Below are 18,322 nucleotides of genomic sequence, written 5' to 3'. Positions count from 1 at the left end.
GATTTATATTTTGTAATAAGGTATAAAAAGTAAGCAAAAACATTATAAGCGCAATATGCGCAAAAAAGTTTTAAAATTAACAAATTTTATAAAGATTTATTCATACTGTAAAGTAAGTTCAAGTAAAATATAACGTCTCAGTTTAAACATAAATGTGTTATATATAGTTCCATGTTGCATGTAACTATTAATTTGCCGACTTTCTCATATTATACATTTCCTTCAAAATTCTTTTAAATAGGCGACTGACAACTATTGTGACATCGACAATTGAGGCAGAAAATCGACTTCACTACTTTTGTACTCTTCTCCGTAGTAATTTCCTGTAACGCTCGTTTACGCGAGTTGCGTTTCTCTTGAGGGAGAGGGGGTAGAGTTTCAATTACTTCTACACAGCTATTATCTCGCTGATGCCTCTGGGAAACTTCGTCGGAGAAGCTCTTTTCAAGATAAAGGATTCGGAATCTCGCAATCGTCAAAAACAAATACGCGTTAGATCGTTAACTTTTTCCCGCTCTCGCGCGTTTCGTGATTTTGCTTTGTATTCAAGTTTCTCACCCAAATAATACTTGATTAACATTCCGAGAAAAACATCGCGATTCCACGCACTTTAGAATTCAACTTGATGAAATTGCGAGTAATTTAGAAAAAATCAAACATATATATCGCTGAAAAATATTTGAAAATAAAAAATATGCTCAAATCAAGACGTGCAATTTGCTAAAATCGCTCGGATAAATATATCGTCATTTGTGATGCTGACAAACAGTTTGTTTTTCCTTTAACGTCTAAGTATAATGAGTTGTTAGTTCGATATTTTCTTGCTAAGAAAAAAAAAACAAACTCTGTAGAGTGGAGCCACTTTGCCTCGCGTTGTTTTCAGTAAAGTGTTGTATTGTTTTTATACGGAAATAGATTTTTGCGTGGACACTCGAGTTTACACTGAAAACGAGGCTTGCAACAGCTGTCGCATGCACTAAACCATAACAGGAATACAAGCTGGAAAGAGTTTTTAACGTATATTACCTGACCCCATTTTACGTAAATAAATACTGTTATATGCAGAAAACGTCTGCGCTGGAAGCTGCAACCCCAAACGATATCGATGATACTCCAAATTGGATAACGACGTCGAGAACATGCTCGATAAATTTCAACAATGTAACGCGTTTCACGTGAAGGTCGACACAACTAATTGATAAAAATAGCATCGTGTAAAACTGTTGAACAATGTATTTCGTTGTTACAAATGCGTAATAATAAAATAATAATTTGCACGCACTCATAGTAATGAAATATTTTGTTTAACAGTGTATATATATATATATATATATATATAATTGTTTTCTTACATATCTATCTACACAAACATTTCGTTAGATACGTCAAAATTCTGAGAAAGTACACGTGATCCTAAAGAGTTCATTGACAAAGGTGTACCGCAAAGTGCTTCTCAATGGACTCATTTACCACATGATAAATGTCATTACGTTATAAATGTCAACTCCTCGCTCTTGTAAAGCGCGAGAGAGTTAGCCCAACCTCGCTCGTCCAATGCTTTCAAAGGCCGGCCCTTTAATTTTGGATTGAACGTGCGCGAAGCTCTTTCCAACTTGCTCTTGCCTTGTAGAAGCGACACGTTTGTCATGCCAGCACTCTCTTGTAAACACGTACAATAAGTGTGTCGCGTACCGTGACGTTCAAGCGTAATATTTAGTCTTTGCTTAAAAGCAACGTTGCGTTTGTCGAAATTTGGTAAGTAGATTTCTCTACGAATCAGAGTATTCAGACGTTACCGCGTCGTACAATAGTAATACATTTGGCATGTGTAAAAAACATTGATACGTATTTGCGTGTCGTAGTTAATATGATTAATGCATGTATTAAAATTATATTTTAATTATCACTTGATGGAAGACAAATCTCCAATAAATAATTTGTAAACAACTTTATGCATTTGCATAATTATGTAAATTTTAATATTGCATTGTTATTTTATGGAAAAAAAACGAGTTAAAAATATAAATAAAGTATTTCACGCGTGCTGCAGACCGGTAATAAATAATAATTACTTGTCAATGGTCGAACGTTCTTTTTAAATATTTTCTCGTGATCAAATTACGCTCTCTCTCTCTCTCTCTCTCTCTCTCTCTCTCTTGCAGTCGCGGCGTTTCACATGTGTAAACACTTAAAAAGCTATATTTCAACTTTAAATACAATTGCTTGGCAATGTGACAATGCAATGAAATGAGCGCAAACAAAGAAAAGTAATTATATTAATAAAAATGGTTCAAAATCTCAGTAACTGTAGAAAAGTATTGTGATGTGATTATATCACATATGATTATTTAATTTAGAGAATCTCAAATGTCTAAACACACACATTCGCGAACATATATACCACCAATATAAGACATTAGCGAAAAAAACGAATATTCATATATATGTATTTTTTTGACGAAAGAATCTAATTCCTTTTACTTACTCAGCCATATCGGAATCCTTGGCCACTCGACAGTGTACACCGCGATCGACGAGACATTTTCCGGTCACAGGATCGGGCGGTGCAAGATTGATATAGGGTGGTTCTTCTAGAAAAGTTATTTTAAGATAAAACTTTTCCGGCACTCCTTGCGGAGGCGTATGAGTATTGCCCGGCCAAACAATGTCCTTGATGTCCAAACCTTCCTTTTCCCAAGACTTCCAGACGCCGATCTATCAACAAGCAAAAAGACGTATGTGGTGTAATTTTATTTCATAAATCTTCTTTTTATAACTTTTTACATAATTAATGCCGTCTTATTAATGTGAATGTGTGTACAGTATTGTTTTAAATCTTGTGTACAGTATTGAATCTTGCTTCTCTTTTAGCATATGATTACGTGCGTAATTGTTCCTAGAGAAGAAAGCACCGACAAAGAAAATATAACGTGGAACAAAAATAGAATTATAAATAAAGTTTTTTAGCAGTTATGTCTCTGTGAATCTCTCGGTGACAAACTAGTGCGAAAGAAGAGTTAGTCGCAACTAAAATTCATTATATACCTCAACTGCTTCTCCGACGCGTATCGTTTCTCGCAATCGGGCGCGTGCAATTTACTTCCCATTCAGACAAAATTCTACTTGGTAAGGCTCCATTACTAATAGAGCTCCATTACTCAACGTCGAAGAACATTTTATGATACATTCATCAACGCCGATGGCTACCTTCTTAGATTCACTATTGTAATAATAGCATAAAAAACTTCAGTTAATTTGTTGCTATAAAAAAGAAGTGTGTAGAATAGAGTATAGAAGAGAACAGAAATAGAACAGCAATAGAGGTACGATATAAACCTACCCTTTAATTACGTTATAAAATATATTTTCTGAAAAATATCTTAAAAAAATAAAATACAAATGTGTTAGACAAAAACTCGCCGTAATTTACGTCAAATGTAATGTCAATTTGATATTCATTTTGTATATTAAGAATGTCATTAAAGCTGCACGCAGCAATTTAGTAGTGGACGGGCTAACGAAATATGGAAATGGCGCAGGCATAATTTATGCCGGCAATTAAAACCATTTGCACATACGCGGACGTTTCTGCACGTTAAAACTTACGGTCGACCACGGATATATGAGAGAAAATACGTGACAGTCGCGACAGAAAGATACGTCGGCAGCATTGAAAGTGCACTTATGCCTGTTTTTCGGATCTCTCGCGCATTTCCTGAAAGCTTCGTCGAACATTAAACTATATCGATTTTCAGTAATTGTGAATATGCGAAGTATTGATAATAAGAAATCAAAAAGAGAAATAAAACAGATGAAGGAAAGCTTTGTGTGATTTTTGTTTCTGATATTAAATTTCATACTTTTAATTTTAATTGTAAAAAAAATAAACATTAATGAAGCTTTTATACTACGTATATGTGTTGTGTTATATCATATTTTTTGTTAAATTATAAATATCGTAGTTTTCTGAAAAACAATAAAAATTTTTTCCAACGTGATATATTTAAAAAGTAATTTATTTTATTAGAGGAAAAGAATTTTTTAAATATGTAATTAAAATCAGAAATATATCATAGCTCCTAAAATAAATAATATTTTCACGGCTGTTGTCTCTAATAGAGAGATAAAATTTCACCGTAACATACATCGACAGTATTGATTTCTGATAATTAAAGACGAATTCTTGTGATATAAACAAAAACTTGTGAAAATTATCTACTAATTCTCTGAAAGACAATGTAAATTCTTACTCTCGTATTATGTACATTATCGAGAATCGATAATATATTTACATATTATAAATATTTAGAAAACGAAAAACAAACATTATTTCGCAAGATTGTTTGTTGCCATAAATTGATGAAAGTAGAAGTATTATAATGTATTCTATTAAATAATAATATATAATCTTCTTATATATAAAATTACTTTTAGAATACATATTTTTACAAATTTAATTTTATTTCACATCTATTATATCGTAAAAATATTTTAACGTGCATTCCAGATCTTTATTTTACAAACTACTTTTAACTTTAATTTTCTGTATTTAAAAACTTCCATTGTACGATATTTATTTTGAAAAACTTCGGTACAGATACAATGTCCAATTTAAAATTCTATCACAAAGTGTTTTACTATACTTCATATCTGTTTCTACTTCTATCTGTTTCTACTATACTTTATCGATTATTCATTGATTCTAGTGCATGTTTAATCGAGTGCATTCGAACGCGAATTGATTTATTCCTTACATTCAAAACTACTCTATTAAAACAATAATTTTATGGGAATGTGAACAAGGATTCTAACTAGACCAATCTATTTACACTGGCAATATTCTCCGTATTCATTTCCGTCGTTTCATGTAGCGCGCGCGTTCTGTTAGCCGTCAAAATATATTTAACAGTCGTATACCATGACGAAGAAAGTAGATGGCTCCATGTAGAATACATAGCAACTTTCCCAGGTGCAGCAAACCAATAAAACGAAATTGCATTGATCCAGTGTCGCCTAACTTCTGAATATGTAAAGCTTTCGCCAGCGATGCACCTCGATGCGTCCGAGACATCTACATATTAAAAACCGATACTGCACGAGAGGATAGGTTGCATCGAGCGTGTCGTGATGAAAATTCATATACACGTTTGTGTACGGCAGTCGACTTTTTCTTCTAAATGTCTAAACTTCTAAAATGCATACCGGCGGACGCGAACAAGCTCAAAATTAGTTTGATCGGTCACTTCGTTTCCCGGAAAGTCCGGGAATCGTCCAAGAGATTGCACATCTATAATTTAAAAGCTCGATACTCGCCGCGAGTATGTAATTTGATGCACTCGGAACTTTCCACACGTATGCCTATCAATTGCATTCCGTGTCTGTGAATTATACAGGCTTTCACGCAAATGTTCTATGCATTTAGTTATGGGAAATCCTCCGTTTATATACTGGAATTACGACAAACGCGCACACATATTTATGTGCTAATGCGGTTACAAGCGCGACGCAGGCGAGAATAACGAAACAAGCATCAAGCGGAATGTGCGATGAACGAAAACGCGTTTCGAGAGAACTAGAGTAGTAGACAAATATAAATTTTGTAATATATATCGTCACACAGTAGTGTAAGAGAAACATATATAAATTAGTACTTAGAAAATCTAAAACGAGTCTACAGTTTTTAATTATAGATAGATATTACACATTACATCTCTCTCTTATCACAGTATATATGTTATGAATATTTTCAATGTCACAATATTTTCAGTTTCCACAATTTTGCGTAATAGAGACACGGAGTGATTCGCGCAGTTCGAGCGCCACTTTGTTGGGCGTGAACTTGGCGCAAGGCACTACCGTGCTTCTTGATATATTACTTAGTTGTATTAGTAATGTTTTAATATACACAACACAGACGCGCGCTACGCGCACGCTGTTGTTGTTTTTATTTTAACGTGTTGTGCCAGTAAACACACTCTGTTACCGCAATGACAGCTAGTTTACACGTCTTACAAACCACATGATACACATGATGTATGTACATGAGAGATGTCAGAAATAACGCATGAAAATCAAACTCAAAAAATAAAAGAAAAAAGAGAGAATGGAAAAACACGTGACTAAAGTCACGTGATAAGAGAAAAAGTAAAAACGAGGATATTATATATGTATTATATTATATATATTATATTATATATAATATTTTATATCTATATATAATACACATACACACACACACATATATATATATATATATATATACCGTAATCACGTGAACAAAGTCAGTGACCCCGTCGCGGTCGCGCGGCCGAGGTCAGTGATCCCGCCAAAGTCGCGCGACCGAGGTCAATGACCCCGCCAAGGTCGCGCGGCCGAGGTCAGTGACTTTACTGTAGTATATATAGAATACAATATAAAGTATAATATTATAAATATACAATAAATTATATGTATAATATATATTATTTAATGTTATATATAATATAAATTACGTGTATTAGTCACGTGTTTTTTTCTCTACTCTTTCCTGTCACGTTACTTTACTTTAGTCACGTTTTTAATTTTTTCCACGTATACGACGAACTGTCAAAATCGCTTTTCTGTCATTATTTACTTTCTTGATCTTATCGATTCGATTCGATTCGACTCGACTTGATCAACCAACCAACCAATTGACAACGCGGAAAGAAGTCAACAATAGATGCGATACATTCGACTCAAAAACGCGCGGTACACATGGATTTTTTTTAATGAAAAATTTATATTAATATTTTTCAACAATTAAAAAATCTTAGGCTCTGAAAGTTTCTAAACGCGAAATATATAAACGGTGAATAAAAGCTCCCCGTACGCTGGATGGTTGTGGAAGAAATATGTATATATATATATATATGTATTCACATGTAAATTTTACACATGAATGTTTGAATTGAAATATCAATTCTTAAATTTATATATAATACTATATTTGCATCACACATATATGTGAGAAACTCAGTATACCCCCTTAACTCTCTCTAATTTTAAAATATTGCAAAAAAAATATATATACATATTTCCGCCACAACATCCAGCGTACGGCTCTTACTCATCGTTTATATATTTCGTGTTTAATATTTTTCTTTTAATATAAATATGTATATATATACTTCTCAGATATAAAAGAAAATTTTTTACGCGTCATTTCTCTTTTAGTTTCCTTTGTTTATCTAAATCTGCATTTGTCAAATGTTTATTTATATACAAATATATATTTATATTTTTGAATTTTTCTGATAATGACTAATAATAAACTATATAACATTTTTTTCCACTTTGCATAGTACCTTTACTAATAATAAATCGTGTATCGCGGCATAATACAAGCCAGGAAATCGAGGAAGACTCGGAAATTAAACTTTTGCTGGGAAATATATCTCGCGAAACGTCGCGTGCAAATAGCGCTCGCTACAAAGTGTCGGTGATGAATTAATATGATTACATTAACGTGCTATGAATTAATGAACAGATTACAAGTTTATTACATGAGTCGTGGTAATGCAGTTAACTGTGCTGCGTGATACGCTATAACGCGTTCTTTGACACAGATATTCCGTTTTGTTTTCCATCAAGGTAATCGCACATGCTATTTTGACACAGGGATCCAACCATTGTTTCGTACAGTCTCGTAGAATTTCCTAATTATTGCGGTCTCTACTGTATCGCTTGCTAATTATAAGTTCCGCCGCCTGCTTAGTTCGAAACGTTAGCAGTTACATCTTGTTAATCAATTTATGTGTCGCAACAAGCACCGAACTTTCTGGCACAATAATCGCAATATGGCTGCAGTTATGAGGCATTGTTGACAAAAGAAAACGTGGCTATTTTGTGTCACCTTATTTTGCGCATGTTGAATCCGTGTGTGAATATCTATATATAATTTGATTTTTACGAAAATTAATAAAAAGTTTAAGTCTCTTGAAATTCAAACAACGTGAAATTTAGATAGATAGATAGATATGTTTGGAACGAGTGGGCTGTAAAAATAGAATGTCACCTAAATCTGCGAAGATGTTCTGTGACTCCCGCCCTAGAGCCCCGATTCAGTTCGCATCTCAGTCGGTATACTGATCTCCCATTCATTTCTATCCTGGGGAGTTGCGCCCGAAACTGAAAAAACCGGCCAGAATCCGAAGATAAGGATTCGAACTCGAGACCTCCGGATTCGCAGCCCCTGCACTCAGCCCGCGAAACTACTGGGCCGGTCTGAGTGAAATTTATATACATATACAAAATATGCGACAAACATCCAATGTATGGCTCTCATTGACCGAAAATTTCACGTTGGTTTTATAAAAATTGTTGCTTCAGTTTGCACTTTATTTTAATTATCTCGAATTTTCAAACATATTGTAAAAATTACTTTTACAAGCAAAAACTTATCAATTTTAACTTAGTAATAGATTTAATTTTTCTAATCTAATTAATAAGAGAGAAATATATATAAAAACATAATTCCTGCCTCTTATTCATTGTTCATATTACATGTGATTTCATAAATATACGTCAAGTCCTAAGACATCTAAAACACAGTACATAACGCGCAAACGTTTTCGTGATAAACTAACTGACTAACAAGAAGCGATGTCGAAGGTCTCGAGAACGATAGAAAGGTTAATTAATCCCGCACGGATTTTGACCGCAACATAAAGTCACCACAATGGTCGTCCCTTCGATAAGCCGGCCAAGCTGAGGGAAACGGGAATTACGCCGGTACATTGTCCACGTTTTACTGGAACCGTTTGCGACGATACATCTCACTGCGTTTGGCGCGATTCCAGCCACCCCTCTGAGCCGAAACCCCAGTCATCTAATCTACAAAACTTCCGGCGTAAATTTCCGCCTAAGAACATTCCTCCCCGGGGAGAGACGACTTTTGAGTATCGCCCTGTAGGCTATAATACCCCCGAGAACCACGAGCAATCGGTGACGCGAATCGAAAAAGGACGTAACTCAGGGGATTTGGCAAGAGAAAAACGCATACGCGACATGTGCACGCCTCGCAGCGCTTCTTTCACCGGAAGTTCGGCGAATTATTGCGCTCGAAATTGCCGGCGAGTTCAGCGTTTTGATATCAAATAAAACAACCAAGTATCAGTATTAAGCACATGTGTGTCGCAATTTTCTTTTTTATATACTTTTTTTGGCTTCTCTTCTTTACGAAATGCTATGTACCTATATTTTTATTTTTCCATATGTATTTTTTCGTATGTTTAAATGATTAAGTAAAATAACAAATTTTTTTGTTTATGTAAAATATGTTACAAGTTTCTCACGAAATACGAAAAATATTTATTACGTATCGTAAGTACATGGTATCTAGAAATATAAAAAGTATGACATAATGATTTTCAATAAAAACATAATGTTAAAATCGTTTTTCTATAATATTTATATAAATAGTTTAAAATAAAATCAGTTATGCAACAATCGCGCAAAAATAGTTTTGGACTTGAGAAAAATATGAAATAAAAAAAAAACAAATAAATTTTTCACATAATTATAAGTTTGTTAAAATTCGTGTTCATCTATATGCGCGATTTATAAAAACTCTGCGTTATAATTATATACCGTAAAATCGTGTGATGAAAAGCTGGATATTGTCGATTCTCTTCTCAGTAGATTATGCCAATTAATCTGCTCTCTATCCATAGCTAATTAACATTGCCGATGAGTAAATGGGATAGCGTCGAATCGACGCTATTCGAGCAATTTCGCTAATTAGCTCGCAACGCTATACGCGTAGTGCATGTCTTACGGGCACGCCTGTATCATCGCGCATATACACACATACCACGCCGGACATCGAAAAGCTTTGAGTAACCACGATGATACACCCAAAATAGAAGTGGTTAATTCTGCGAGCAGTTAAATTCTCGAACCGTTTCTCTGTCTCCGATAATTGACTAATTACTCGCGTCGCATCCTTGCAGCGAACAATTTACGCGCGATCAACGCCAATTGCCACCCGTTGTGTCTGTTATTTGCAGAAGGTGACTCATCCCATCCTCCTATCTTGACTCTCAGCAACATCTTGATATGATGCCAAAGGAAGTTCAGATTTATAGACACAGATGTTCCAGCACTATGGTACATTTTTATTATGACACCACTAAAGCGAGAGATTCACAAAGAGTTAATTAAACTGACCGCATGTGTCGCACTTGGCATCACGTTTGTGTTTCTCACTGTATAATATCGTTCTGGATTTTAAAATCATGATATATGTACGTGTGTGTATATATATATAATGCAATTTGAAGATGTACCATTATCTCTCGCAACATATCTTCTTTGAAAACATATTGCATGTTCATATAACGACATTGTTATGCATTAGACAGCCATTACTAATAAATTGGTTTCTATATACATCTACGCGATTACTTGTTATATTTTTGATGCCGCTATCCATTGTACATATTGGAGATAGAGCACCGATAGCCAAGATTTATTTTGCGCAGATCGACGGTTGCACAGATCCCGTTTGCACAGAAAATTTTTGCGCAAATCCCCGGATTGTTCATAGTCGTTATTGCACAAATGTCGCAGTTGACTAAGATTTAATTTGTCCGGAGTGAGTATTGCACAGATCCCGTTTGTACAGAAAATTTTTGCGCTTTATAAAAAAACGTTACACTTTACTATGATCGACTTTTTTTATGTTCTTTTTTATTCGCGTCGTTAACGTGTAGGCACGGGGAGCTGCGCTCTCCCAAAAAATCTAATCTAATCCAACTTTATGTCACTATAACATCATTAATGTCACAATGCATAGTGCTTCATCTGTGTAACATACGTGTGTCAGTGAGTTCAGCGTTCTAACATAAAAACGGTTATGTAAATGAAGCATAGAACCGTTTTTTTGGTGGAAAATCTAATTTCCTACAGTTTTTGTTTGGAAACTTTTTTCATAACGTAAATAATCTCGGAAATAATGATAAAACTCTTTTTGACATGTTTTTTCAAAATGGCGGCTTATGTCCGACTGACAAAACATTCGTTTTCAGTGATTAAAAATACATAAGGATATCAAGTTTCACAAAAATTGAAGAGGAGGTAGCTTTTTTATAAATTTACCAAATGATTTTTATAATACATATATAAAAAATAAGTACATGCTTCTGTGCAAAAAAGTTATATATGTAATATGGTGTAAAAGTTATGTATGTAATATGGTACACGTGCAATAATGTTCATCATACATGCGCAATCGGGATCTGCGCAAAAATTTTCTGTGCAAACGGGATCTATGCAACCGTCAATCTGCGCAAAAGAAATCTTGACTATCGGGATCCTTCCCATATTAGGTGCTTCAGCGACTTCTATTTCAACATTTGATTGTATTCGTTTTGCGTATATATTATTACATTAAAAAATCTATCCAATTCTCTCGGATATTTCAGTTCAGTAAGCTCTCAGGTTGTTCAGGTTTGATTCCTCGAAGAGAACGCGACGTCGTCTTTTAATTTGATTTTTCTTCTTTCGCGCCTTTATTATTTTGGCCGATTGCGCACCGATACCTCGCAACGTGATCCGTTGGATCGCCAAAAGGGATTCTGGAATCCACTTTTATTTGGTAGAGCGTGAAGAACAGAAAAAATCGATACGTGTTGTGCCAAAAAAAAAAAAAAAAAGAATTACGCTGGCGTAAAAATTGGTGGATCAAATTGCAAACTCTCTCACGGTCTCTTACATCTGACGAGATTGTACAAAAATACAAGTGTTTGAAGAAGAACGTGATTGTTGTTACGAATAGTACCAATGGGAATTTTAGTAGTGATCATCGCAGATGGCGAAATTTTGTCGTTAATGAGAATTGGTTTGCTGACACTGCAAATTACTGTCGGCAAACTATTTAAGTGATCCGGGATACATATATAGTATATATATATGTATCCAGGACATATATATATATATGTCCTATTATTTGATACTCTCAGACGTACATCCAATTGAATGTTTATAAATTTTGATTTACAACCAAATTAATTAATTAAATTTTGATCAATTAACATTATTTTGCTCAAATTAATGTAATTGCTCAATATTTCACGTACACGTATATTGTTCGTGTGCTGCTCTATTCTAAATATGATCTGAGAATGATTGCATTTTGTTTTTGGTAATTAATTGTGTCATTGTTTCAACAAACTTTAACGAACAAACGAGGACTTCAAGGTATTTATCCAAGTTGAATTATGTTTTATTCACATTTTCCTGCGCACTCGCAAATTAATAGTTTATCTCAATTTTCCCGTTGATTAGACAAGGTAATATTATTAGCACACTTATGAAATCGTAAGTAAAAGGGAACAGAACGAACGAGCACATAAATAAATAAATTTGAACAGAGAGATTGATCGAGAATAAGTTAGCTTGTAAATTTAATAAGATACAATGCGAATAAAGAAGAACGAGAAGTAATCAACGAGCTAAGCGTGATATAGCGTTGAAAATGACCTCATTTTGTGTACACCGGTATACAATTTATCTCACTCTCTGAGCTTGCAGGAGAGACGAGAGAGAGAGAGGAGCGCACATGCACGAAACATCGGTTGAATGACGAGTGCCATTGTCGCACGTACGCTCATATGTAGAGTTTGATTGTCGGCGTCGCCCGTTATATCTCGACTGACGAAACGTGGGAAACGGGTGCATATTAATTAATTCTAACTCCAGCTTCGTAAGTGACGACCTAATTCTGCGTGATTGCGCGAGTGGGCTGAAGCAAACTGCGTTCCGATACGAGTTGGGTGCGCGATTCTTGGTTCGGGAATTGGGATTTAGCGGATGTACCTAACGTGATTAGCCGATCGGCGCGTTTCACGCGCAATGCCGCTCGGCGTCCGACCACGACCGGACTTTGATCCGATAATCCGCTTATTTTGCAAAAGGCCGGCAATTTAGTGGCGAAATGCGTGGAAAACACGTGCACACCAGAAAATGATGCATCATCACTGCCGGCATTGCTAAAATTTTCCTGCGAACATCAAGCGCATCCATTATGGATGAGAATTGCTAACAAAGAAAGATCAGATATGCTCTAACTTATAGCGTAAATAACCTCGTTCACAAAATGTTTCACGAGCAAATCCGTTATCTACAAAATCCGTTTATCTACAAAACGCGAATACCTTGGAATTGTTATGATTACTGTAATTAAAGAAAGTCGTGGGAAAATCATGCAAAAGAGCTTCAACGTGAGATTTTAACTCTTCAAAATGTAATAAATATTCTTGCAAGAAAATATTACAATAATAACGAAAAAATATAATAATAATACAAAAAATTACATTAATATTAAAATATTGTTAGATGTATGTACACATATATCATTACGCATTATATCTTCGCGTTCATATGTCGTCATCACATTTATAATTATATATAAATAACAAAGATAATAATTATATAAAACAAAAATTTTATTACAATTCGAACAATATTTTTGAAATATTTATGAGCAGAACATGATTTTTCTTTGAGACTCTTAATGTTTTAAAATAGTACAACTTTATTATATCAAAATTAAGATGCAAAATTTCACCGTCTTTGAATATCAATTAATAGTCAAAATGTCAATTAATAGTATCATTTACTCTGCTGATTTTACGTTTTACCAAAATATCATTAACTAGACTTGAAAGTTTTTTGTGAAAATGGTACGTGCACTGTGTTAGTTTTGAACAGCTGAGCGCGCTTTTCGTTTCTCTCTTTGTTTCTCTCAAGTTAAATTGAATCTTTCCAAACATTTCACACTTTCATGTAAATTTTGTATATCTTTTTTTCTGAATATCTTTGTAGAAAATTTATGTTATCGTTTATCGAATTGTCAGTTTGGTCTTATGCAGGAAATGTCAAGTGCTCTCTCCGATATATCAGTTAATTATTTCTAGCAGCGAAACGGAAGGATGTCACTGTCAGAACGAAATAAACGGAAATGTGGAATCTCAGCGTCCTGAAGTCCGATGGCGATGATTCGTGCTGACGTGATACGAACGGAAGATATAATTAGAAATGAGATATCGAGTCAGAGAGAGAGAGAGAGAAACAGAGAAGGAGCAAGAAACGAAACGCTCAAAATGCAACTCTGTAACGAAACCATCGTTCTTTCCAAATTAAAAGAATAATTAAAATCGTGACTCGCGCGCACGAGAATCGTTAGAATCGAGGCTTTTGCGGATGTTGGACGATAACAAAGTTTTGCATCCCGTTGCGCCAGTCGCGAAGTGGCAAATGAAATTTTAGCGTAGCTTTCATTACGTGACGAACTGGATGCGGGATTAATAGCGTTTTAATTATAGCTTTGCCAAGAGATAAGCGTGACTGAATACATTGCGTGCTAAATGTAAAAGAGAGCAATCATACGTCTCTCTTACTCAACAAATGTTTACATATACACGTTCTGTGTTTATTATATCATAAAAATTTTATTTATAATATTTTACTGATAATTATTTATTGTGTGTGCAGTGATTATGAAATTGAAAACAAATTATATGTGAATATACTTATTGTAGGAAAAAAATTCGAAGAACTTTTAGAATTTATCTGAAATGTTGCGGACGCGTAGCATTCACGTCAAGGTACATTAAAACTTTTGTCGAATCATTAAACTCCATTATAAAGTTGCTGGATTACTGTTAGATTGATTAATGAACAAAACACAAAATGCCGTAGTCTTCCGAGTAGTTTCGATATATCTCACTAATAGTTTTTCATTCTGACAGATGATAAATAATGTTAAAATTACAACATGCGTGTGATAGGTAAATAATATTTATACAAAAGATAAAATAAATAAATTCTCTTAGTCAATCGGACGTAATTATAGATTGCTCCAAAAAAAGAAGATTAAAATAATTAATAATGATTTAAAAGAATAATATGATTGAAAAGAAGATTAACCCAGAGAAGAGTCGAGACTACTAGCACCGGAATACAGGAATATTTGAACGATATTTTATCAAAGCACACACGCTGAGAAACGTTGGGCTCGCACGGATTGTAATATATTATGAATAGTCTCTGCAAAGAAGAATAAGAGCTTCATTCAGCCATTCAGCAAAAAGTTCATGGTTTTAGCGGGCGGCTCATACTCCACAAATGACGGATTTATCGCAAAGAGAACGGATGATAAATTCGTGCCGATGTCATCATTGAAAATTTTGCGTTACTGACGCGGCGAGCGGTTCAAACTTTAATGAGGTGACGAAAGAATTTTCTGGATAAAACGCCAAGCCAAACAAAGATAGATTTATGTCACGGACGGAATGTCGACAGGTGAAGTTAAACTTTGCCGGAATTTCTGACGGAATTCCCATCAAACTTTTCAGATCTAATACTGCTGTTAAAAGTTACAAAACGATAACGAAAATCTGCAGCAGATGCTCAACGACACGTTGTGATACGGTAAAACTTTACGGAAAAATAAAAGATTGTGAGAAGATGTGCTAGAAAAATCTAGAACATCTTTTCTATAAGACTTGTATTTTACTTTATGTAATTATAGACTTATTGTACCTTAATTATAAGACTTGTATTACTTTATGTAATTATATATTATTCTCTGACGATATTACATTCCGGCACAGAAATCTTGAAATTCAAAATAATAAGATTTTAGCGAGCAAACAATAGTTGAAGAAATATATTTTTCACTGTTCCGTTTACCGGCAAAATCGTTTAAGAATATATGGTGCGTGTTTTGCAGTATACACGTAGCATCGCATAGAATTTTCTACACAGCTTTCGACAAAGAAAATTCAATATCTTCTCTCTCGTCGGAAATTTCCATAGCGCGCGCTAAGGAACGCCGTAATAGTTTTATTCATGGCCAAGTAGCGCGAAATCCGCTGATGCGTACGTGACAATTGTGTTGCCATTTCTGTGTCCGTGAAGAAGGTGAGCGCGTCTTGAAAATATCTCTGGCAACAATTCTTAATGCGATTATAAGTTATCCAAGCCTGACAATTTTTTAGAAAGCATCAGTGCGACGAAACGTGCTTTGGGAATTCAACTGACGAGCTTTAGCAAGAAAGCCTTCTTTTCCCGCTCTATCGCATTAATTTATTATCGCTCGGATGATCCGGCAGATTACGCTATGTGAAAACGGCAGAGAATAGGAATTATAATAAGATCGTTCCGCCGATTAATAGAGCGGTACTTCGTTCGCAAGTTGTCCCGGCAAAGCACTCTTGCTAACTTGCAAACGCAATTGTTAAGAGTAATATTGCAGTACTGGACGAGCAAAAGGAAACCCTTGAGTTTACCGCAATTCCGTGGCTCAGCGCCCTAAATTCAACGTAACGAAAGAGACGATCACGAGTTATATATAACACGTCCCCTTTGAGCCTTTTCGGCAGCAAGGGCGATAAATTCTGCTCTTTTGCTCGATAACGCCTTTCCTTTACCCGAAGCCACTTCATGCACGCTGGAAAAGTTTTTCTGGCCGTTGCGTATTTTTACAAGAACTTTCTCGTCTAATAACTTTTTGATTTTACGAGTTGTTACGTCTCCGACTCATTTTATATATCTTATTCGCAAACATTTTAAAAAATATATAAATAGTAGATAAATTTATAAATAAACAATATAATTATTCTTTTCATTAAGATTCTTTATTTTATTGTGTAACACAGTCGTTGGTAAGTGAAAAAGAGTTTTCAGTTCGTGACTGCACTTGTGTTTTCTCTCTCCGCTTGTGTTTTCTTATACTCAATTGTACGGTTTAATAGTAACCTTTTACAGAGATTCTTTCCACGTCCGTTATGCAAACTATATGTAAATATATGCAAATATCTAATTGCATTAACAGCGCGACGAAAAAATTTTAGCGTTTGGAAAAACAATATCGAACTTTTGCTTCGGTGTTTTAACTATTCGTTCTTTTAAGCATTTATTTGCGCACGTTCTCAGCTTATAGATACATCGAATTTTCCTACGTGACTGGCAATAGCTTCGGCTAGATAAAGTTTCGTGACTGGTAAAGTGCATGCGAAATAATTTGTGGGCTTACCTCCTCCCAGACAAGCTGCTTGCTAACCCCCGGTCGGAGATTCATAATTTTCAACTCCGCCGCTTTTAAGACACCATCTTGAGTGAACTCGACATTCGGCTTTCCTTGATCACTCTCAACCGAGACGTTTTTCAGATATCTGTAAAGGAAGAGACGCGGGCCACGTTATATCAAGTGAACGAGGAGCAATATATTTTTATTTTTACGACAGAAGAGATAGTAATTTCGAAAACATGAAATCATATGTAATTTCAATATTTATTTATAACAGCAATACAAACTTCGTAACTTTTATCAAAATAATAACATTTATACATGTATGAAATGTCAGAATATCAAATATAAATGTTAATTATATGTTAATAGAATCATAAAAAGTATCGTTCAAATATAAAATAATATATTTATATTGTGTGTGAGAGAGAGAGAGAGAGAGAAAGAGAAATTTTGTATCATATCGTGAAATCAAATTGTGACAGCACGAATACGAGAAATATTTTATCTAATAAAAATTTAAGAAATATTCAAAATACTTAAAAAAATTAAACTTCTTCAGAGATTCACCGCATCGGAAAGTCTTTTACGAAATTCTTTTGAAGACATTTTTGCGAAAATGCTGGATAAACAAATCCACTCGTTTGAAAAACTTATGCAAGATTACTTGAAAAACAGATCCCCTGTGCTCCATCGTGATTCACCGGCGCCCTCGCAGCTCAGCTGAGTGTTGAGGCTGCGATTCGCATTTTTCGGATCGTTGACGAAGTCCTCGACACCGTAAGCATAGACCTTGATTGCCGTCGTGATCTCACTTACCAAGCTCTCCATGCTCGTATCGAAATGCACGCCTGCAACCATCAAGCGAGTTCGTTAAAGCGATTTCATTACCAGCGAGTTTTATATTGCTTCTCATATGGATTCAATCACCGATTCATATCGGCGCATCAGGATTTTCTGTATTTTTCACCTTCCACCGCTGATGGTAATCGGGTGGAAAGGGACAGCTAACCGAGCGAGGTTGTAAATAATTCACGAGACACGGATTCTATCTCTCAATATAGGGCTTATTGCTCGGCCTTTTTGATACTCGCAGCTCTGTCCGAGCACGCGGACGTTTAGAGAAATTGGATTCTTGCAGTAATCGGCATCGGCTTGCTTCGATTATTTTTCTCGGTCATTTCTGAATAAATCCGCGGTTCTGTTTATATTACATGAAGCTACTTGGAAGAGAGAAAAATATGTTTTATGTAAATAAAATATAATTTT

General features: G+C 34.8%; 1 protein-coding gene across 3 annotated transcripts in view; it reads right to left on the bottom strand.

Annotated features, from left to right (window-relative positions):
- The window catches only part of LOC109852940 (glutamate receptor ionotropic, NMDA 2B), a 72,341-nt gene that overhangs the window by 18,108 nt on the left and 35,911 nt on the right, over positions 1–18,322 (bottom strand). For all 3 annotated transcript variants that reach the window (XM_020424581.1, XM_020424580.1, XM_020424579.1), the window contains 3 exons: positions 17,721–17,904; positions 17,060–17,198; positions 2,486–2,715 (listed from right to left, as the gene is read on the bottom strand). In XM_020424581.1, coding sequence (XP_020280170.1) covers positions 2,486–2,715; positions 17,060–17,198; positions 17,721–17,904 — 553 coding nt within the window. The remainder of the gene's footprint in view (positions 1–2,485; positions 2,716–17,059; positions 17,199–17,720; positions 17,905–18,322) is intronic.

This window comes from Pseudomyrmex gracilis, unplaced genomic scaffold (genome assembly GCF_002006095.1).
Source record: "Pseudomyrmex gracilis isolate BER0280 unplaced genomic scaffold, ASM200609v1 scaffold_40, whole genome shotgun sequence".
In the NCBI taxonomy this organism is placed as follows: Eukaryota; Metazoa; Arthropoda; class Insecta; order Hymenoptera; family Formicidae; genus Pseudomyrmex; species Pseudomyrmex gracilis.
This window is presented reverse-complemented; position numbering and strand designations above follow the sequence as displayed.